The sequence below is a fragment of the Lemur catta genome, chromosome 24 (genome assembly GCF_020740605.2).
Source record: "Lemur catta isolate mLemCat1 chromosome 24, mLemCat1.pri, whole genome shotgun sequence".
Lineage (NCBI taxonomy): Eukaryota > Metazoa > Chordata > Mammalia > Primates > Lemuridae > Lemur > Lemur catta.
The window spans coordinates 4,116,786-4,138,022 of record NC_059151.1 but is presented as its reverse complement, the minus strand read 5'-3'; the positions used below and the strand labels follow the sequence as shown (position 1 = coordinate 4,138,022).

General features: G+C 34.7%; 1 protein-coding gene and 1 pseudogene across 9 annotated transcripts in view; one reads left to right on the top strand and one right to left on the bottom strand.

The window, feature by feature from the left end:
* PTPN13 (protein tyrosine phosphatase non-receptor type 13) overlaps nucleotides 1-21,237 on the bottom strand; it is a 143,185-nt gene that overhangs the window by 97,613 nt on the left and 24,335 nt on the right. For all 9 annotated transcript variants that reach the window (XM_045536772.1, XM_045536776.1, XM_045536775.1 and 6 more), the window contains exons 2-3: nucleotides 11,976-12,095; nucleotides 2,014-2,192 (exon numbers count right to left, since the gene is read on the bottom strand). In XM_045536772.1, the coding sequence (XP_045392728.1) occupies nucleotides 2,014-2,192; nucleotides 11,976-12,090 (294 nt within the window). In that variant the 5' untranslated portion in view covers nucleotides 12,091-12,095. The remainder of the gene's footprint in view (nucleotides 1-2,013; nucleotides 2,193-11,975; nucleotides 12,096-21,237) is intronic.
* On the top strand, nucleotides 14,198-14,823 carry LOC123627197 (annotated as a pseudogene).

Sequence of the window (21,237 nt, the reverse complement as noted above, 5' to 3'; positions counted from 1 at the left end):
CCATGTAAGAGGTGGTCCAAAGCCTGGAAGAAGTGGTAGTCAGTTGGTGAAAGGTCTGGTGAATACAGTGGATGGCAGAGAGTTTTCAAGTCAAGCCTCTGTAGTTTGAGCAGTGTTGTTTGTGTGACATGTGGTCAAGCGTTGTCTTGCAAGAGGATTGACCTGTCTCTATTGACCAATCTCAACTGCTTAATCACAAGCATCCTCATCATTTTGTCCATTTCGTTGTAGTAGACATCCACTGTAATCGATGGAGCAGGTTTTCGGAAGCTGTAGTGGATAATACCAGCTCTGGACCATCAAACAGACACCATTAGCTTTTTTGGATGAATATTTGGTTTTGGACTGTGTTTCAGCACTTCATCTTTATCCAACCATTGTGCCAAACACTGTGATTGTCAAAAAGAATCAATTTTTCATCACAGGTAATAATACAGTGTAGAAATGATTCCCCTTTATGTTGTGACAGCAAAGAAAGGCAAGCTTCGAGACGATTTCTCTTCTGACGCTCGCTTAATTCATGCAGTACCCATCCATCCAGCTTCTTTACCTTGCCCATTTGTTTCAAATGGTCCAATATTGTTGAAATAGTGAAGTCAAACCTTGTCGGTAATTCACGCATATGTTCAGATGGATTTTCTTCCACTACAGCTTTCAGCTCATCATTATCCACTTTGGTCTCAGGTCACCCACATGGCTCATTTTCAAGATTAAAATCACCAGAATGGAACTTGTCAAACTATCAATGTACTATGCATCCATGAGTCACATCCTTTCCAAACACTTCGTTGATATTTCGAGCTGTCTGCGTGGCATTGGTCCCATGATGGAACTCATATTTGAAAATAACATGAATTTTTGATTTATCCATAGTTTCACAAAAATTGCTCTAAAAATTTTTTTTGAAAGATAATTACAAGCCAAACCATATTCTTGAAAGACTGAGGGTGTACCTTCACAATAAAAATAAAACAAGAAGTGTCAAAGTGAAATGTCAGAGATATCAACTGTCAAACTATCAAAGTCAATGATATCAACATAGTCATACTGGATTATTTCTATCATAACTTTTCCTTCTTCTTCATTATTCCATCAAATGAACTGTCAAACTCTGTCAGTATTGCCTCCACTGTGTCCCCTTCATCTGCTCCCTTATATTCCTGAAGCATTATACTATTAATATTTTCACTTCTTTTCCACAGAATATTAAAACTCCCCAATTAGATTTCCACAAAATCTTCCATCGCCTCTAGGTATCCACTTTTGTCAAACTTAACTTTCAAAATCACAAATCACATCATATTATGCTTCTAAAAATGTGACAGATCCCTACTGCCTGAGAAGAAAGTCTCAAGTCCTGGAATGCCTAATCTTCATTTTGACCTACAGCCTCCCTTTCTTTAACCACATCCTTCCAGGTGGCTAATGCTCTAGCCTAACTGGTCCAATCAACCATTCCCCAATCACAGTGAACAATTTCTTACCTCTTGTCATTGCCCATACTAATGACTCTAAGTGGAATGGCCTTTCTACCTATTACCACTTATCTAAATTCTACTCATTCTTAAATGCTACCTTCTCTGTGATACTGTTCTATGTTAAAAATTAACTGCTCCTCTTACAGACTCTCAAAATACTTTATCTTGTTACATAGCCTTTGTTTCATCCTGCCATATATTATAGATTGTTCTACATACATTAATCAGAGTCAACTTTCCATTTATTTCTGTACTCTCCTCATGAGCAGTGTTTTATACACAGCAGGCATTTAATAAGTATTTGTAAACATGCATTAATAATGGCTAACATTTTTCCATATTTTTCAGCTCTATAAATTTTTATAGGACTATTTTGAATTCTTAGATAAAATAAATATGAACTTCTTGGATTACATGATCATTTTAAATTCAACAGACTTTTCAGAGGGTTGAGGTAGGGTAGCCCATTGTCTTTACTTGACCTACTTCCATCAAAATCAAAAACAAAATCAAACAAAAAAGATTTAACAGGTACCTTTTCAACATCTGAGAGAGAAGTTAGTGATTGATTTTGAAGAACCTCTGGTGCAGTGAATGCTCGGAGATCCTGATTGGAAATATTTTCATCTGTAAATGACACACTCCCAGACGGCAGCAACAGCAGAGACCATGGAGAAATGATGAAGCCCAGGGCAGCAGGATCAGCTATGCTTACTGAGTTGTAATTGCACCAAATAAAAAGAGAAAAAAAAGATAATTGCTTAAAATTATAATCAAAGGAACTAGATCACTTCAATGGATATCTCAGCCTATTTGTATAGATGCTAATGTGTAGTTACGTACACCAAATCAACATGCTACAAAAAGAGTAGGTTTCATATAAATACAACTGTTAGCGTTATTAACAACATTTGATTAGGTTTAACCTTTCAAAATCTGGATGGTAGACCCTAGAAACTAGAAGTAGTGAACTTAAGTTGTTGGTCATAGAATTAAACCTGGTTCAAGTGTTTCATCACAAGGATATACAGACACAGACAAGGATCAGTAGTTCTTAAACTTTTTCTGGATCATGGATTACTTTGAGAAATTGGTAAAATCTATGCTCTCTCTTTCAAGGACATTATTCATATATCTGTATATATCTTGAAGTTTGAGGGATCCATTTATGGACCCCAGGTTAAGCAAGACTCTGTGATTTAGATGATAGCATTCTGAAATGATGAGAAATCAATTCCTTTCAAAAATTCATCAGATTTGGAATTAGTAAGGTTTCTAACTACAATAAAATTTTCTTTCTTGAGTCAAAATATATATTTTGCTTGAATTTGGATTTTGTCTTGTTTGCATTTGTTCATTATTTCATTAGAATGTCAGGCAACTTGTTCTGTACTACCAAATGTGATCAATGGGGTCTCTTAATTTTTGTTTAATGTTTGGCTGTATAAGTGCCTCAGAGCTCATGCTTAAGAGTATTAACAAAAATAAATTCCTTAGACTTCAGCAGACCTCCCCTCAGAAGTAAAGCTATACATTAGGCTCAACAGAACAGATTGATTAGAAGGAACTTTATTCTTCCTCCCATATCAAAATAAAGTAAATATAGGTTTTAAGATAATTGCTAGGTGAACTGGGCTACAGACTCAAGAAACTGCTATTGAAAAGTCATGAAAGGCCTGTTACTGCCAATGTCATTACTCAATCTAAATAGGTTATACTGATATCACTGCATGTCAAATGACAAGAAATTGACAGAATTTCATGGAACAGCTTATCAAACATACATATAATATCTATGCTTTCCTGAAAATAACTTTCATCAGAACTGAATCATCATCTTTCTGACTTTTAAACCTCTACCTATGGTCAAGATCATCAGAATTGGACTTACGTCAAAAAAAAGTAAACTATTAAAATTCCTTCCTCCTCTAAACATTAAAAAGCTCCTTGCATTTTTGGGAATCTGAGACATGTCCTTAATAACTGTGTCAAGGAAGAAAAATGTGTTTGAATCTCATCTTTTAATTAGTCAGCACATCTTATGTTGCACCATAGTGGAGCTAGAAGCCTTAACAACCATACATCAGATCGCTGAAACGGCTCACAATTCTTATGGCAACATACACTTAAATAAATCGTCACAACATATATATACCTGGTAATGCTAGATATATTGTTGCCTTTCATAGCCACTTTACACATTGCCTGTTAAAAGCCTCTTCTTAGGTATTTCATGAACAAACAATACACAATCCAGCTAGAAAAGAACTCAAACAAGGCAGAACAATACTTTCCTTGGCAAAAGAAGCTATTCAAAATCTTGAGATTTCACATCACAGACATTATAAAGCAGTCTAAAATAAATTCCTGTCAAATTACCAAATAAGGGGAACAAACACTAAGAGACCACTTAAAGCCAACGTACTAATATCTAGTTTGAGATAATGGTTTGCACCCACAGTGGTAGCAGTAGAGGTGGTGAGAAGCTGATGGCTTTAGAGATAGTGGTAACAGAATTTCCTGACAAACTGGATGTGGAGGGAGAGAAAAAGAGGAGTCTGGATGATGCCAAGGTTTTGGTCTGAGTAATTGGAAGGCTGGAGTGCCATTAACTGAGATACAGAAGACTAAGATAGTCCACTTTGCTGAAGCGGGTGTTGGGAGGTGGTAGTGGGAATTAGAACTTTACTTTGAGACCTATTAAATTTAAGATATTTGTTAGATATTCAAATGGGGATGTCAAGTAAGCCGTTGGATCTGGAGTGTGGGAGAAGGGTTAGAACTGCAGATATATTTTGCAAGTCACTGGCCTAATAAATGGTATTTAAAGCCATTCTTCCTCCTCCTCCTTGGCCACAAACTGACCTTATTCCCTCCCCAATATGGTAGCACCAACCAGAAACTGTTGAAGGTGAGAGCAATTCATACTTGCTTATCACCCTGAAATTATTAAGAGATTTATTCACTTACCAATACAACCAACATCAGTAAAATTAATATTACTCTGGGAAGAACTAGATATTTCTTTTTTATATAAGTTTTGCTGTTTTTGACACTTAATAATTGTACATATTTATGGGGTACAGTGTGATGTTTTCATAATATATATATTGTGTAATGATGGAACTATATATTTCAACTTTTGCTTTACACAATAGGTTTTTATTTGTTTTTACTGAATATCTAAAGTACATCATTACTGTAAGCACCATACATATTAACATATTCTTCCCAACATTACAGGTCATTTGCTAATAGAATCCAAAGTATTATTGAGAATATAAAATATGTACATAAATAAATACAAGATAGAAAGTACAAGGTATCTAAGGGAGAAACATAATACAAAAGGGACTTCAGAGGACGGTAAAATTACTTTAACTACAATAGAGAATTAATTTCTTTTTTTATATGTGGCCCTTTAAGATAGGTAAGACTTGATCATGGCTAAGGATAGGATTCCAAAGAGAAGAAACAGCCAGAGCAAAGGCATGTGGTCAGGAAATTACTAACTTTGTAAGAGAAATAGCAAAAATCTTGGTCTCAGGGATGGTGGAGAACGGTGAGAAACAGAATTACCAAGGTGGGTCACACTTTGCTTGTTAAAAAAACACACATATTTTCAAGTATGATTTAAAGTAAGTGTATGTCATACTTCAACATTATTAAAACCCCTGTTAAGTATAAAAATTAAAACAACAAATATAGTGCATAAAATTACATTTATAATCCAAGATGGGACTAGAGAGCATGACCTGTTGCAACTTTCCCCTCTAACTATATGACTCTTTAAATTTCCAAAATTGTCTGTTTAGAACATCTAAAGTCAAAATAATTTTAAATAAAAGGAGTAAGTTTACTACAAGTGTTTGATACACTTGTCCAACAACCTACATTATTCATTTTAAGAGTGCTAGATATTAAATTTAATTTCATGTTTTATAGTTTGTTTCCAGAAAACACATGGAGTAATTTTATCTAGTTCAAACACATTTAACTTGAAAGACCTGTTAATTCTAGCCTTTGAATGCAGGGCAAGATGTAGCATGCCAAAGACAACTGATACACTCTTCTTTTTTTTTTTTTTTTTTTTTGAGAAAGAGTCTTGCTCAGTCGCTCTTGCTAGAGTGTAGTGGCATCATCATAGCTCACTGCAACCTCAAATTCCTTGGCTCAAGGGATCCTCCTGCCTCAGCCTCCCGAGTAGCTGGGACTACAGGCATGCGCCACCATGCCTGGCTAATTTTTTCTCTATATATTTTTAGTTGTCCAGATAATTTATTTCTATTTTTAGTAGAGACGGGGTCTCGCTCAGGCTGGTCTCAAACTCCTGACCTCGAGTGATCCACCCGCCTCGGCCTCCCAGAGGGCTAGGATTACAGGCGGGAGCCACCGCGCCTGGCCAATGAGGGTTTCTTGGCAGTGAGTACTCTCAGCTTTCACATGAGAATGTTTTTGGTTTGACCTTAATTTTGAACCACAGTTTAGTAAGATATTAAATTCTATCTGCACATTCCAAGGCAGTAGCCATTAGCCAAATGTGGCTTTTAAAAACCTGAAATGTGGCTACTCTGAGGAAATGAATTTTTAATTTTAATTTTAAAATGAATACTTCATCAGATATTGGAAAACTTCTAAGTATGCACATAACAATTTAGGTATGTAAATCTACTTTTCATCTGTATATTTTATGAAATCTTAATATTTTTGATGAAATTTAGAGTCTGAATTGGGATGTGCTATGAGGGTGAAATAGATTTTGACAACTTAGTACAAAAAAAATGTACAACATCTTAATATTTTTTCATACTGGTTACACATTAAAATGATACTTTTTAACATATTAGATTAAATAAAATACATATTGAAATTAACTTCATCTGTTTCTTTTCACCCTTTTAATGCAGCACCTAGAGAATATTAAATTATATATGTGGCTCATAGTATATTTCTATTAGATAATGTTATTCTAGGTTGAGTTATGTTGATAATTTTTTTTTCTTTTTTAAGTATGAGATATTCTCACAGCAGTTTTAAGATTTTATTTTTTAAAAATTATGTATTTTAAAAAATTTATTTAATGCTACCAAATTCTGATTTTATTATTGCTGTTAAGAATTCTGCTATCAACCTACTTTTTTCTTCTGTCATTGGACTTATTTTCATTTTTTAAATTTAATATTTTTTTTTATTTTAGAATATTACAGGGGCACAAATGTTTTGGTTACATAAATTGCTTTTGTACGGTTTGAGTTGAAGTTGTAACTAATTCTTTTTTCTTTGTAGGTAATGCATCTTTCTTTTTCTCTCTGCTTTAAAAATCTTCTCCTTGACTATGGTGTTCTGTATTTCCAATCTCAAAATCTAGGTGCAGATTTATTTTTATTCATTTTGACTGTGACTTAAGCTTTTAGAACACAAAGGATCTATATATTTCAGCAGTTCTCAAAAATTCTCAACCATTATATCTTCATGTATTATTCTATTTTCTATCTTTTTCATTTTCCTTCTGGAACTCATTAGAGGTATGTTGGATCTTCTCATTCAATGCTCTATGAACCTGAACTCCCTCACATTTTTAATATCCAGGTGATCTCCTCAGCACTATTGTCTAGTTTATTAATTTTCTCTTATTAAAGAAAAAAGAATCTGTTTAATCTGTTGAAGATCTCCACTGAGGTTTTAAATTTAGTGATGATATATTTCATTTCTAGAAGGTTTATTAAATTTTTTTCATTGTGTCTATATTAATTTGCTAGAGCTGTCATAACAAAGTACTACAGACTAAGAAGCTTAAACTACCGAAATATATTATTTTGCAATTTGGACTTCTTTAAAAATCCAAAGTCAAGGTCTATAGAGTTGGTTTCCTTTGAGGCCTCTCTCCTTGGCTTATAGGTGGACATCTTTTTCCTGTATCTTGACATGGTCTTTCCTCTGTATATGTCTGTGTCCTATTTTCGTCTTCTTAAAAGCACACCAGTCACACTGGATTAGGGCCCACCTTAGTAACTTCATTTTAAATATTACAATCTCTTTAAAAAGCTTACCTCCAAATATGGTCATATTTTGATGTATCGGAAGTTAGGACTTCAATATGAATTTTTGAGAAATACAATTCATCCCATAACACTGCCTATTTTTAAAATTCAGTGTCCTGAACTTTTTTTATGGCTTTTAAAAATGTTTTTAAGTCATTTTAATATACTAAATTCAATAAACTAATTTTAATATACTTATTAGATAATTCTGTTACTAGAATTAGATACTATTTTAAAAAATGAGTGATCTATTCCTGCTGTTTGATCAATAAAAAGAAAACTGAACCTCCGGCTCAAAATTCAGGTATAGCGCTCTATTAGAAAACATTTTTCTTTTAAAAATAGAGTTTCAACATTTATATCACCATAATATGCTGAAATAAGTAAAGAAAATTTTAAAAAATAATAAAAAATAAATAAAAATACAGAGTTTCAAATTAATAAGGAAAATGGTCAATCTCCAAATGTTTTGGAAAACATTTAATGATATTCTTTTTAAAGAAGATTTAAGGAATAATTGACATACAATAACTACACATACTAAAAGAGTACAATTTGGTATTCTGACATATGAATATACCTGTGAAATTATTACCGCAATCAAGATGAATATATCCATCACCTCCAAAAGTTTCCTGATGCTCTTTTATATTCTCTTGCTTAATCTCTTTTAATAACTGCAGAATCTGAAGTGATTTCACTTTATATTGTTTTTGTAAATATCCTGTTGCTATACTCACAAGAGAGCCATCAATGTTTAAACTTTATTGTCATGTACACATTAAGTGATTTTACAGCTCTAAATAGGTTTTTAATGACTTTCTTTAAAATAGTTACATTATTTCTGCTCTGTCAGTGTTAAAACTTGTGAGTCATTTAACTGGGCCTTCCTTATTTCTAAAATGATTAGTTACACTGAATGGATTAAAATATTTTTAGCTTCAAGAGTTTGATTCCATAAATTAAAACATATGTGTGTGGTTTTGAGTCTATGTAGGCATTTCTTATATGTTATTTTTTTTCCTTTTAGTAGCAAAGGAATTGTCCTTAAAGTATTTATGCAATGAAAGTAATTCTAGAAGAAAGAAAAGAAAAGAAAGAAAGAAAACAAACAATATTCACTTAATTTTGCTGAACTCTAATAAGTATTTTAAGTTACCTACAAATTCTAATTTTTAAATGCTCCTTAAGGAGAGCAGAGAAGTTTAATATCTGCCCCAGCTTTCTTTAGTAATTTGTCATTTTCACTCACAATAAGAAAAAGTTTATAATGAAACACAAAGAATTTTATACACCCTGTACTCTGCAACTTTACTCAAATTTATTTTCCAAATACAACATGGTTTTCTCAATTTTTGCAGGATACTTGCTGGTATCTCTTTGACTTTTTTTCCATATAGACAATGAACCTTGTTTTTTTTAATTACTCTTCTTTAATAAATACTTTATTATCTTTTTATTTAAATTACTCTTTTCATTAATTATTTTATTTAACAGGGAACCAGAAGTGACTATATAAAAAGAGATTTATATTCTTAACAAAACAAAGGAAATTGAGTCTTTTCCTCTGATTAGTTATGAAGAGGCCATTTTAGCATCAATTAATCAAAAAATCTAACATCTTAAAATCCCATAAATTCAAAAGAGCTGTTTTCTACAGAGAGCAACAGTTCCACAACTAGGAAAAAAAAAAATATAACTGTAAGCTAAATTTTTCAAGGCAGCGATAAGATCACTTCTAAAGATTATCTAGGAAGAGTAGAAGAATAGCATTGTTTTTTTATTACATAGGACCACTGAGTCCCTACATGAATTCTTCCATGATGTAAAAGCTAAAATCTTAAATGCATATTTTTTTCTGACATAAGCTATGCTTCTCAGTTAATAAGATGAACAGAGAGGTATATAATTAATAAGTCATAATATAAAAAGATCTTTAGTGAAATTCCTCCAGAACTTTTACTTCAATGACCACATTTCATTTCCTAATTAAAGAATAGCAACTCCTTAGCTAGGCAAAACATAAAATCTAGCTATCTACTATTTACAAAAAAAAAAAAAAAAAAAACCCAACCCAAATAAAAAACCTAAGTTAAAACACAGAGGATGTGAAAATAAAGGAAGGAGAAAAGATTTACCTGGTAAATGGCAAGAGAAACTAAGCAAAGGTGGCAATATTAAGAGCAGATTATATAGAATTTAATTGCAAAGAGTTGTAAAAAGATAAAAGAAAGTATATTTATAAAAGACGTAGTCCATTTATATTAGTCATTAGCCATTGTAAGTATGATACAAAATTACATGAAAATACACAATTACAGAGGAAGACAGACAAAAACATAATCATAGTCAGTGATTTTAAGTATCCCTAAGAATTCGACAGATCAAGCATACAAAGTAATAAGGATATAAAAATTTTTAAAGCACAAACATTAACAAGCTTAAGCTATAGCCTATACATAGAAAATACACATTCTTTTCAAATCACCACAGAATATTTACAAAGACAGACCATGAGTAAGATCATAAGAAAATCTCAGAAAATTCTAAGAAGTAATTAAACAGATTGCATGTTTTAACAACCACAGGCAATAAAACTAAGAAACTTATAACAAAAGGAGAACCACCTATCATCAAGTCCAACATCTAAACGTTTGGAATTGCATGATTCTTAAAAGTTTTACATGGCTCCTCCTCTAAAAAGAAACTCATTCGAGAAGATGGTGTCTTTCAACTTAGATATCATTATTCTGTCAACAGTAACCACAATGAGTTTGTTTGAAAACATGTTTAAAACCTTGGGAGGCTTAAAAAGATAAGGAATAGATAATTTTATTGACCTTTGTTCAAAATCCCAACAGAAATGCTTATTTCTAGCCTTCTCTTATAGAAATGTCAACAGCATTCTTGCCCTCATATAGTGAAAAAGACAAAGGAGCAACGTACAAGTTCAAGAGGATGGGGGAAAAAGCCATTGACGAGAACACATTTTAGAAAAACAAATAAACTTACAGGTCATTGTATTTACCTGCTTTTTACCCCTCAAAACTCCCAGGATTATTCATAAGAATGTCTACTAGAAAACTAAAACCACCACCATTCATCCAAAATATAAGCAAACTAATAATTCCAGTTTGTTACAAGAGACAGGAGAATGTGTGACAAAAAGACATTATATCATTCAATGCAAGACATGAAAAATCATAGATTTCAGATATTATTAAATCAAATAAGCATTTGTTTCCTTCAAATAAATAGAAATTTCCAATTGGCATTCATAATAGCTGGTAATCTCCAAACTGCTAAAGAAGCCAAATTCAATTTCTCTGTATTACTGATACTCCGTGAATTAGACTGGGAGCCTTATGGTAACCAGCTCCCTTTGGACAGTATTTAAGATGCAGCTACCTCACAATTAATTTTATAACATATTTGGTAAGTCTCTTTTAATGTGTCAATATGTTGTGCAGTAATTGCCTCTCAATGACAAGAACTTTATATTCAAACATTCAATCTCTATAACATTATGAAATTTGAAAAAAAAAAAAAAAAAGCCTTAGGTACTTACAGCATGCAAGATACTTTATAGTTTATGAGTCATAGCCTGGGCAGTGATCTTGCCATTAGTATAATAAAAACAGGTATTCTCTCTCCCTCCTCTGAACATCTGTACTACCTATTGTCTCTGTCACTCACCTGGCACACTGTTTTGAAGTGGTGAACTTTGCACATGCATCTGTCTTATCTGAATAAATCCCTTAAGGGCAACAGTGACACCTACTTATTGGGATCTTCTATATAATATCTCACAAGTAGGAGATGTTCCTTAAATATTAATTGACTATTATTAATTAACTGAGTAATGCCACCAACATACCTTTCCTTCAACAACACCTTTGGGGCATGGCTACCTGCTTTATACTTTCGGGTGCCCACACGTTTGAATTTTCTGAAACTTTTCTGAAAAATTATAGTGAAGCAAACAAAGCAACAGGGCTTATTTAAAATAGCCAGATTTTTGGCAAATGATGTTAAATAAAATGAATAAATTTTCTTTAGATTAATCCTAACTATAATCAAAGATCTTCAACCATCTAGGTTATAGCAAAAATGGGTCAACCCTAATATTGTTTTGTTCAAGTTCCTGTCCCTTAACTGGAAAACAACATCAACAACCACAAAGCTCTACCATTTGTCCCCAAAATACTCTTCCCCTATTCTCTTCACCTTCCTGTGTTCAGTCAGTGGTTAATCTTACATCTTTCCAGAAGGTTCTCATGGCTCCAGGTCTTTAGCAATTCCATCCTATAAATGGTTCTCAAACTTCAGCATGCACCAGAATGTCCTTGAGGGCTTGTTAAAACAAAGGCATGGAATACTGAACAAAAATCTGGTATCTGACCCTATATCTGTTTTTTAGCTACCCAATACTCAAAATAAAAAAACCTCAACTTACCTTTTCTGAATAATTCTTGGAGACTTTCAGCACTTTGATTTAGTACAGCCCATATTTCTTCCTCCTGCAGTGGCCCACCCCGAACCTCCAGGGCCTCAGCTAGTGACACGTGCATATTACCTGGGAAACAAAAATAAGAGATGGTCTAAGCATTAGCAACTCAACTGCGCTTGCACTGGTAAAAGCTCCACATCAATGAGAGACTATGGGCCCCCCGTCAATCTAATTTCTCAATATGGCATTTGATCTAAATATAATCCGGCAGTCGTAAACTCATAGAAGATAAAGGAATTGGAGGGAAAAAACTCTCAAAAGAATCACTTGCCCTAGTCAACCTCGGTGACAGAAGTGGAGAATAGTGGTGGTGACTACTTCATGGGAGAAGATACCAGGAGGCACCAAAATGCAGATGATTAAACCAAAGCAGTCAGACTGAATGGAGGCCTTTCAGATTTCAGTTCCAGGTTTCATCCTATTCATCCCAGATACAAAGAGTGGTGAGGAGACCCTATGGTAGGAGAAGTTGGAAGTAATATGGAACACATTTCTTCCTTCCATTCACTAATTGATTTCTATTATCTCTAATAATATACTATAACTATAAATTTTACGCTGAATGGAATTAACTATTTCTAGACTCTCCTTTGCTGCCAACTCGCCCTTTCCGCTGGGAGTCATTTTACCTCTAAATCTCAGTTTCCCTTCTGTAACACGGGAATGACAATAACAACACAAATGTCATTTTGAGGTGGCTATGCCAAAGAAAGGTTATACCTGTGAATATGCTTTGTAATGAAGATTCTACAGAAGCTGAACAAAAGATCAGAAAAGCGTCTCTGGTGACATTTTTGTAGTGTCAATTTTTCAAATGGCATTCAATTAAGTAGGTGACATACTGATAAAACTTAAGATCTTCTATAGGGCTCAATAATCCTATTTTTTTGTTGGAAGAGGAAAATGCAGCTAGTCAAAATCCTCCTATGTATATTTTCCTGAATTAACACTCCTTAAAAAGAAAATTGTTCTTTACAGTGATTGCTAAGACTTCTACCCAAACAAACCAATTTAAGCATAATGTGTACTGTATATCTACTGGCAGGCAGAAGAAGCTGAAGGATTTGGAAAAGAAGCTAGAGGGAGTTGAAAATGTTAAATACTTATTTTCTGTAATTAAGTCCCTCATTAAATTTTAAAATTAACCTATAAAAACATCTGTTTTAGACAAAAGCTGATTTTGTTTACTCACCTAACAAGAAATGCTACTATTTTCTTCTAATTTACATTTATGATAAAAAATCCAGATTGAAAAAAAGCAATTCCAGCTATAAGTGAGAGCAGCATTATCATTTCACTTTCCTTTCCAAATGTTTGCTAAAACATTTGAGGCTTAAAGTGTGCCTCTGAGTGGTGTCTACTTATGTGTACAATGTGATAGTTAAAAGGGAAGATATAAGATACTGCTTTGAAACAGCCAAAAGGGTTTTTATTTAGCTCGTACAAGAAGTGTATTTATTTAGATCCCTAGTCCACACCACAAATTTCTAGGTTCTCCTGTACTTTATTACACACTAGCACATTTACTCAGGGGAAAAACAGAAGCTTCATTCCTAAGAGACATTTGAGCTATTATCTTTTACATCAAACATAACAATAGCAGAGATGCCTCTGTTGGAAGTTTCAACAGAGGCATCAAGATACTATTAGCAATCAGATACCAGTGTGACCTGTGAGAAAGACTACCCTGTAGCAAATTTCCCAAGTAATATGTCTGAGAACCGGTTAGATGGCTCTAAAGCCTACACACAGTTAAAGAGCGGAGAGGATTGCACAAGAAGGATTTCTTTGAAGAGAGTTGTACTGATTTTCATGTCTCCTCCAAACCGGGAAGGGTGTGGGAAAGATGCCCTCCTTTCATCTCAAGACGCTTCAGTGGGACCCCTTGGAGTACTTGATGTATGTTCCCTGGAGTTTCGGGGGACACAGCACAAGGTACCTGATGCCCACTTTAGGATTCTAAGACTTTGGCTACCCCTGAGGCAGCAGCGAGAGGAAGGAGGGGAGAGGGCACACAGAGTGAAGGAGCACCATGTATCAGGAACCAGCTACGCTGCCACAGGCTGGCGGAGGACAGAAACAAGGAACTAGGGACACGCAGAGGGCCAGCCTGAAGCTAGATAAAATCCTACCGAGTATGAAAATGTCCTAAAGTTTGGATAGTGGCAATGGTTGCACAACTCTGCATGTACTAAAAACCACTAAAGGCACACTTGAAAAAGATGGATTTTATGGCATGTGAATTATATCTCAAAAAGCTGTTAAAAAAAAAGATCCTACCCAGAGCACCACCAAGAAGAAGGGACTCTTGTTGCGGCCGCCAACGAGCCGTCCAGACCGAGGAGGACCCGGAAGCTTCGGGGCCAGGAAAGCCAAGGCTGCGGCCTCACTCGAGCACCGGCAGCACGGGAGGCCGGGGTTACGCTGGTGGCATCATCAGCACAGGGCCAACTTCAACAAATATCACCCAGGTTACTCTGGGAAACTCCGCAGGAGACATTGCCACTTAAGGAGGAATGAGCTTTTGCCCAACTGTCAACCTTGATAAATTGTGGATATTGGTCAGTGAACAAACACCAGTAAAGGCCTCCAAAAACAAGACTGGAGCTGCTCCCACCACTGATGTGGTGGACCCGGCTACTACCAAGCTCTGAGGAAGGGAAAGCTCCCCAAGCAGCCGGTCATCGTGAAGGCCAAATTCTTCAACAGAACAGCAGAGGACATTAAGGGTTTGGGGTGGCTTGAAGCCACATGAAGGGGAGATTCATTAAATGCTAACAAATGCTGAGGTAGAAGGAGGAGAAGGAAGAAGAGGAGGGAGGAGGAAGAGGAGGGAGGAGGAAGAGGAGGGGAGGAGGAGCAAGAAGAGGAAGGAAAAAAAAGGAAGAAGGAAGAAGAATTAGAATTAGATTATTACTACTCTGTGATGGCTTTAGAGAAAACCTGGATAGAAGGGTTAGGGGTTACCGGCTAGCGCTGGAAGAAAAATTTTTCTGGAGTGTCACACACAGGTAGTAGAGTTTCAGTGAAAGACTCTGAAAAACCCACAAAAGTATACACAACAGCCTCAAACATATAGCAAGTTCATAAAGAGTGAAAGCTGTGAAATAATTTTACAACATGAGTCTGCTAAACACAAAAAACAAAACAAAACAAAACCCTGTTTGCCTTGCTACCTCTCTTCCTTCCCTCAGTTTAGGTCCTGATGGGGTCAGATCAGCAAGTTGCCAGCAGGTGAGAAGACAAGCAACAAAGAGAGAAGCTAAACACTCTGCCTCCCACCTCTAGCTAATCATAACTAGGGAAGGGGAAAGTTTTAGCTCTGCACGGAGATTTGTTTTTCAAAGTTATCATCAAGATAGCAGAATAGACTTAATATTTTTAATTGATAGCTCTGTTAGAAAAGAATTCTAAGATTTTTTAAAAACTGCCTTAGCCTGATCACTGAATCTCAGGACTTAATGTAGTCTTATAGCAGCTTTCTAAAAAAGAAAAATAAAACTATAAGCTTATAGATTGCCTACTATCACCATCTTTCTCTCTTACTTATGTTTATTCACCTTTACTATAGCTCTTCAGATCATTATCTCTGAGGGAATGAAGGAAATGCAGAAGTTGAAAAAAATGCAAAAAAAGAAAAGAAAAGAAAAAAGAAAGTGGAGGGAAGAAAGCCTGAAGTCAACCAACGGATGAGGAAAGAATTAGTTAGTAAAAAAAGTTTAAAGTTTATTGCTTCAATTGTTTCCTTTAGACTTAGTACTAGTTAACTTGGGGTACAGATAGGACTAGCACTATTTTACTATCACAAAGGTTGTGCTTTGCAATAAACATAACCATATTATGTATTTTTATTCCCTGGAATGTCATGTGCTACATAATAACTAGAACGTTTTGGGGAAGAATTTCAAGAAAAATAAATTATATTACATAACCAGAATCATTGTGCTTTTTGTTATCACAGGTATTATTGGCATGACCTTAAAACTGCCCACAGAATCAGACAAAGCCACAAAGGGATTCTAACAGATGTCATTTTAATCCTGCAGGACAGCAGCACTCACAGATAGGAAGCACATAAACGTGATTAAGAACAGAATGAAATAGTAAACAGATTAACTGAAGCCAATCAATTAATACAATAACCTGTCTGGGGGCAGAGTAAATAGAAATGGTTAACTTGAATCCAAGGAAACAGGGTATAAGCACCTTGTTTCAAGAACAGAGCAGCTATAAACTAGAGCTCCGTGTGTGCCACTGGTTTTGAACAAGGATTCACTTAACACCCTTGGCTGAAGCCTTCTTTGGTCATTAAGAGACCATAATAAGTTGAGAAGGCAACCCCTGCTTTTAATCTAGGAAAATTCAGAATTAAGTACAGAAAGAAGGAAGCCTATGTATTAGTATTTTTTAAAGAATCTATACTTATATGATATTTTAGCTAAGAGAAGTCAGTCAGTTAATCAGCCTTGTGATTGCAATTTAAATAGCGTAATGAGAAATGGTTGAGAGTTATATTTTAAAATGTAGGAGTTTGAGGCTGCAGTGAGCTATGATGATGCCACTGCACTCCAGCCTGGGTGAAAGAACGAGACTTTGTCTCAAAAAATAACATAAAAAGTAAAATAAAATAAAAATGTATAGAATGACACTGGAATATAAAAGAAAACTTAACGTCTTGCTAGACATAAGTCTCATAAATCTTCATTCATTAGACTACGGTTGCCAACCCCTGGGCCACAGCCTTGGCAGCCCAGTCCCGGCCCATGGCCTGTTAAGAGTCAGGCTATACAGCAGGAGCTGAGAGTTGGGCGAGCAAACAAGCTTCATCTGTATTTACAGCCGCCCCGCATTTTATCACCACCTGAACTCCACCTCCTGTCAAATCAGGAGCAGCATTAGATTCTCACAGGAGCGTGAACCCTACTGTAAACTGCACATGAGAAAGGTCTAGGTTGTGTGCTCCTTATGAGAAATCTGTCTAAAACCATTCCCTGCCCCACCCCCCCACCGTCTGTGGAAAAACTGTCTTCCAGGAAACCGATCGCTGCATTAGAAGATTTATTTAAGTACTTGGGAAGGTTTTTTTTTTAATCAGGCAGATACATGAAATACTTTAAAAATTGGCTTTTAATTGTATGAATGCAGTTGAAAATATTTAAGGGATTTTAATTGAGTAGATTTGAAAACGGGATTATGCACTCAATCAAAGGGCCTCTTAAAAGTGACTATTAAAATTTTCAACAAGTAGAACAAAATAATTAAATTGATCTTAAAAGCTTAGGAACTAGGTTTTAGAATTTTTAATTTAATAAGAATATTCATTTAAAAATAATTTTCAATAAGCTTTTCTGTGTACAATAATACCTTGGAGGCCCATAAAAAGTCGTGACCTGGGTTAGGCAATGTTTTTGTAGTTATGACACCAAGTGCATGATTCATAAAAGAAAAAAATCGATAAATTGGAATTCATCAAAATTAAAATCTCTGCTATTTGAAAAAAACTGTTAAAAAAACGAAAACGATGAGCCACAAACTAAGGGAAAATATTTGCAAATCACATAACTGATAAAGGACTTGTATCCAGAATGTATAATAGAAAAACAAACAATCCAATTTTTTTTTAATGAGCAAAGGATTTGAATTGACACTTCACCAAAGGAGATATATGGATGGCAAGTGAGTACACGAAAAAGTGTTCAACATCATTAGACATTAGGGAAACAAACATAAAACAATGAGATACGGCTACATAGCTATCAGACTGTCTAAAATTTTAAAGACTGACCATACTAAGTGTTGACAAAGATGTAGAGTAACTGCAACTCTCATGCATTGCTAGTGGGAGTATAAAATGGTACCCTTTGGAAAACTGTTTGTTAATACATTTTTCTTAAAAAGTTAAACATACACCTAGCATATGACCTAGCCATTCTATTGCAAGCTGTTTACCCAACAGAAATCAAAGCATATATCCATACAAAAGACTTGTATACAAATGTTCATAACAGCTTTATTTTGAGCATTAGCTAAAAACTGGAAATAAGCAAATGTCTGTCAACAGGTGAACATATAAAGAAATCTTAGTATATCCTCACAATGGAATGCTAATTAGCAACAAAGACTGCTATTGATACATGCGACAACATGGATAAATCTCAAATAATTATGCTGAAAAAAGGAAGCAAGACAAAAAATACATGCTGCATGATTACATTTATACAACATTGCAGAAAATGCAAATTAATCTATAATTACAGAGATCAGATCAGTGGTTGCTTGAGGTTGGCACTGTCCTATGGAGAGGCATGTGGGAAGTATTAAAAAGGGGTGTGAGGGAACATTTGGGGGTGATGGATATGTTTGTTATTTTGATTGTGATGATGGTCTCACAGGTACATACAAATGTCAAAACTTAACAAATTGTATACTTGAAATATGTATAGTTTATATGTCCATTACACCTCAATAAAGCTGTTAAAAAGGAAAAAAAAAAAAGAAACAAACTAAACCCAATCAAAGTTGAAACAGCAAATCCTTTTCTTTGTCCCATGAAGCTGACTGGTTTTTTTTTTTTATTGTCAATTGTTAACTTCAATTAACACATGCTTTTTAAAAAATAATAATAAATGAAGTATTTGTTTTCTAAAAGTTAACTACTCCCATTTTTTTACTGTGGTTAAAAAAATATAACATTTCAGTTTACTATCTTAACCACTTTTAAGTGTACAGTTCAGTAATGTTAAGTATATTCACTTCATTATGCAACAGATCTCTGGAACTTTTTTCACCTTGCAAAACTGAAACTCTGTATCCATTAATACTAATACCCATTAAATACTAATTCCCTCTCCCCCTGCCCTTGGGTAACCAACTTTCTACTTTCTGTTTCTATGATTTTGACTATTTTAGATACTTCACATGACTGGAATCATATAGTATTTGTCTCTTTGTGACTAGATTATTTTGCTTAGAGTAATAAATATCCTCAAGGTTCACCCATATTGTAGCATGTGACAGGATTTTCTTCTTTTTTAAGGCTGCATAATATTCATTGTATGTATACACCACATTTTCTTTATCCATTCATCTGTTTATGAACATTCAGGTTATTTCCAGCTCTTGGCTTTTATAAATAATGCTGTGATGAACATGAGTATGCAAATATCTCTTTGAGATCCTGATTTTAGTTCTTTTGGATATACAGTTAACTCTTGAACAACACAGGGGTTGGGGGTGCTGACCCTCTGTGCAGTCAAAATTCTGTATGTAACTTTTGCCTCCTGAAAAACTCAACTGCTAATAGCCTGCTATTGACTGGAAGCCTTAATAATAACACAACTTGTCAATTAACTCTTATTTTATATGTGACATACATTTTATACACTGTATTAGTATAATAAAGTAAGCTAGGAAAAAAGAAAATGCTATTAAGAAAATCATAAGGAGGATAAAGTATATTTGCTATTCAGTTAGTGGAAGTGGATCATCATAAAAGCTTTCATCCACATCATCTTCACATTGAGTAGGTTGAGGAGGAGGAAGAAGAAGGGTTGGACTTGCTATCTCAGGGTTGGCAGAGGCAGAAGATGTGTTGGAGGTGGAAGGGGAGGCAGGAGAGGCAGGCACATTTGGTGTAACTTTTACTGAAAAAAATCCACATACAGGTGGACCCACCCAGTTTACACCAGTGTTGTTCAAGGGTCAACTGTATACCCAGAAGTGGAATTGCTAAATCATATGGTAATTCTATTTTTTATTTTTTGAGGAAGCGTCATCCTGTTTTTCTTAGTAGCTGTACCACCAACAGTGCAAAGTGTTCCAATTTCTCCACATCCTCTCCAGTAAAAGCACTATTAGAGCTCTAGAAGACTAAGAGCTAACCTCTCTAATAAAATATATACATTAATATTTCTTTAATACCAAATAGCATGCATAATACTAACTTACATAATTATAATTAGTATTTAATACTAAATAATATACATAATACTAAATTATATAATGATTATGTTATAATTAATTAGTATGTAGTATTAGGTGGTTATAGATCAGGTAGTAGAGAAAAAATATTATTGCCTAGTACAGTCAGGAAATAAGCAAGAAAAAATTGGGATTTTTAAGGAGAAAAAGAGGTAAAACTCAAGTGAAATTTTAATTGGATGTTGCCTCAAGGTAGAAAACAGCACGTATCTAAATAGTTTTATTGAAGTTTGAGTAATGTTTAGTTTTTCAGTATTTGTCAACTCTTCCATTATGCTTTCCCTGTGAAACGGAGAAACTAAAATAAACACAAGTCTAAATTCCCTTTCTGGGCCTCTGGCTCATGTCAACTACTTATCTAAATAGAAATCATGTATGCCTGTTCCCTGCTTTCAAAGGACAGCTTCAAATAACAAGAAAAACTCAAATTCTGCAAGCTCTCTCTGCATCATTTACACTTGAGAGAAAAGTAAAAACAAGGAGGAAAAAATCCCTAATTTCACATTTTTTTCTCTTTCTCTTCACCAACTGGGAGGTACCAACAGAAAACAACGCAATGGGAGAATTTTGGTGTTGAGCATTGTCTTTCTACATCACCCTTCCTTTCTACTCACTAATTTATGTTAAAGTCATTGGCTTTAAGATCTTGCTGATCTTCCTCCAGAAATACAGACATAAAACGTCTGAATGGACAGCCACCAAAGGAAACAAATATGGATAAAGCACAAAGACCAAGTAAAAAAATTATTATTTGTCCTTTATGTTGTAATAAACAAATTAGCATGGTAGGTAAAATTCTGAGATTGCCCTCAAGATTCATGTTGTGAATCGCCTATGTAGGCAGGCACCCGGCAAGGACCTAAGGGTGGCCTCTAGGAGCTGACAGTGGATCCAGCTAACAACCAAGAAAATGGTCCTACAATCACAAGCACTGTATTCTAGCAACAACTAGTACGCCTGACAGAGGATTCTGAGTCTCAGATGAGATCACAGTCCTGGCTGACACCTTTACTTCTTATGTTCTACAGATCTCCTGTTTGAAACTTCTCTTTGATCCTCTCTAACGTAACAATCTTCTGTTTTTTCTTATTTTTCAGTCTATTTCTTTGCAGTTACCTTTGCAGGCTCTTTCTCCTCCTCTATCTTTTAATTCGTCTCCCTTAAGTGTCTATATTTGGCCCTTTTTCTTTATACAGTCTTTCTGAGTGACTTTATCCAAACCCTTGAC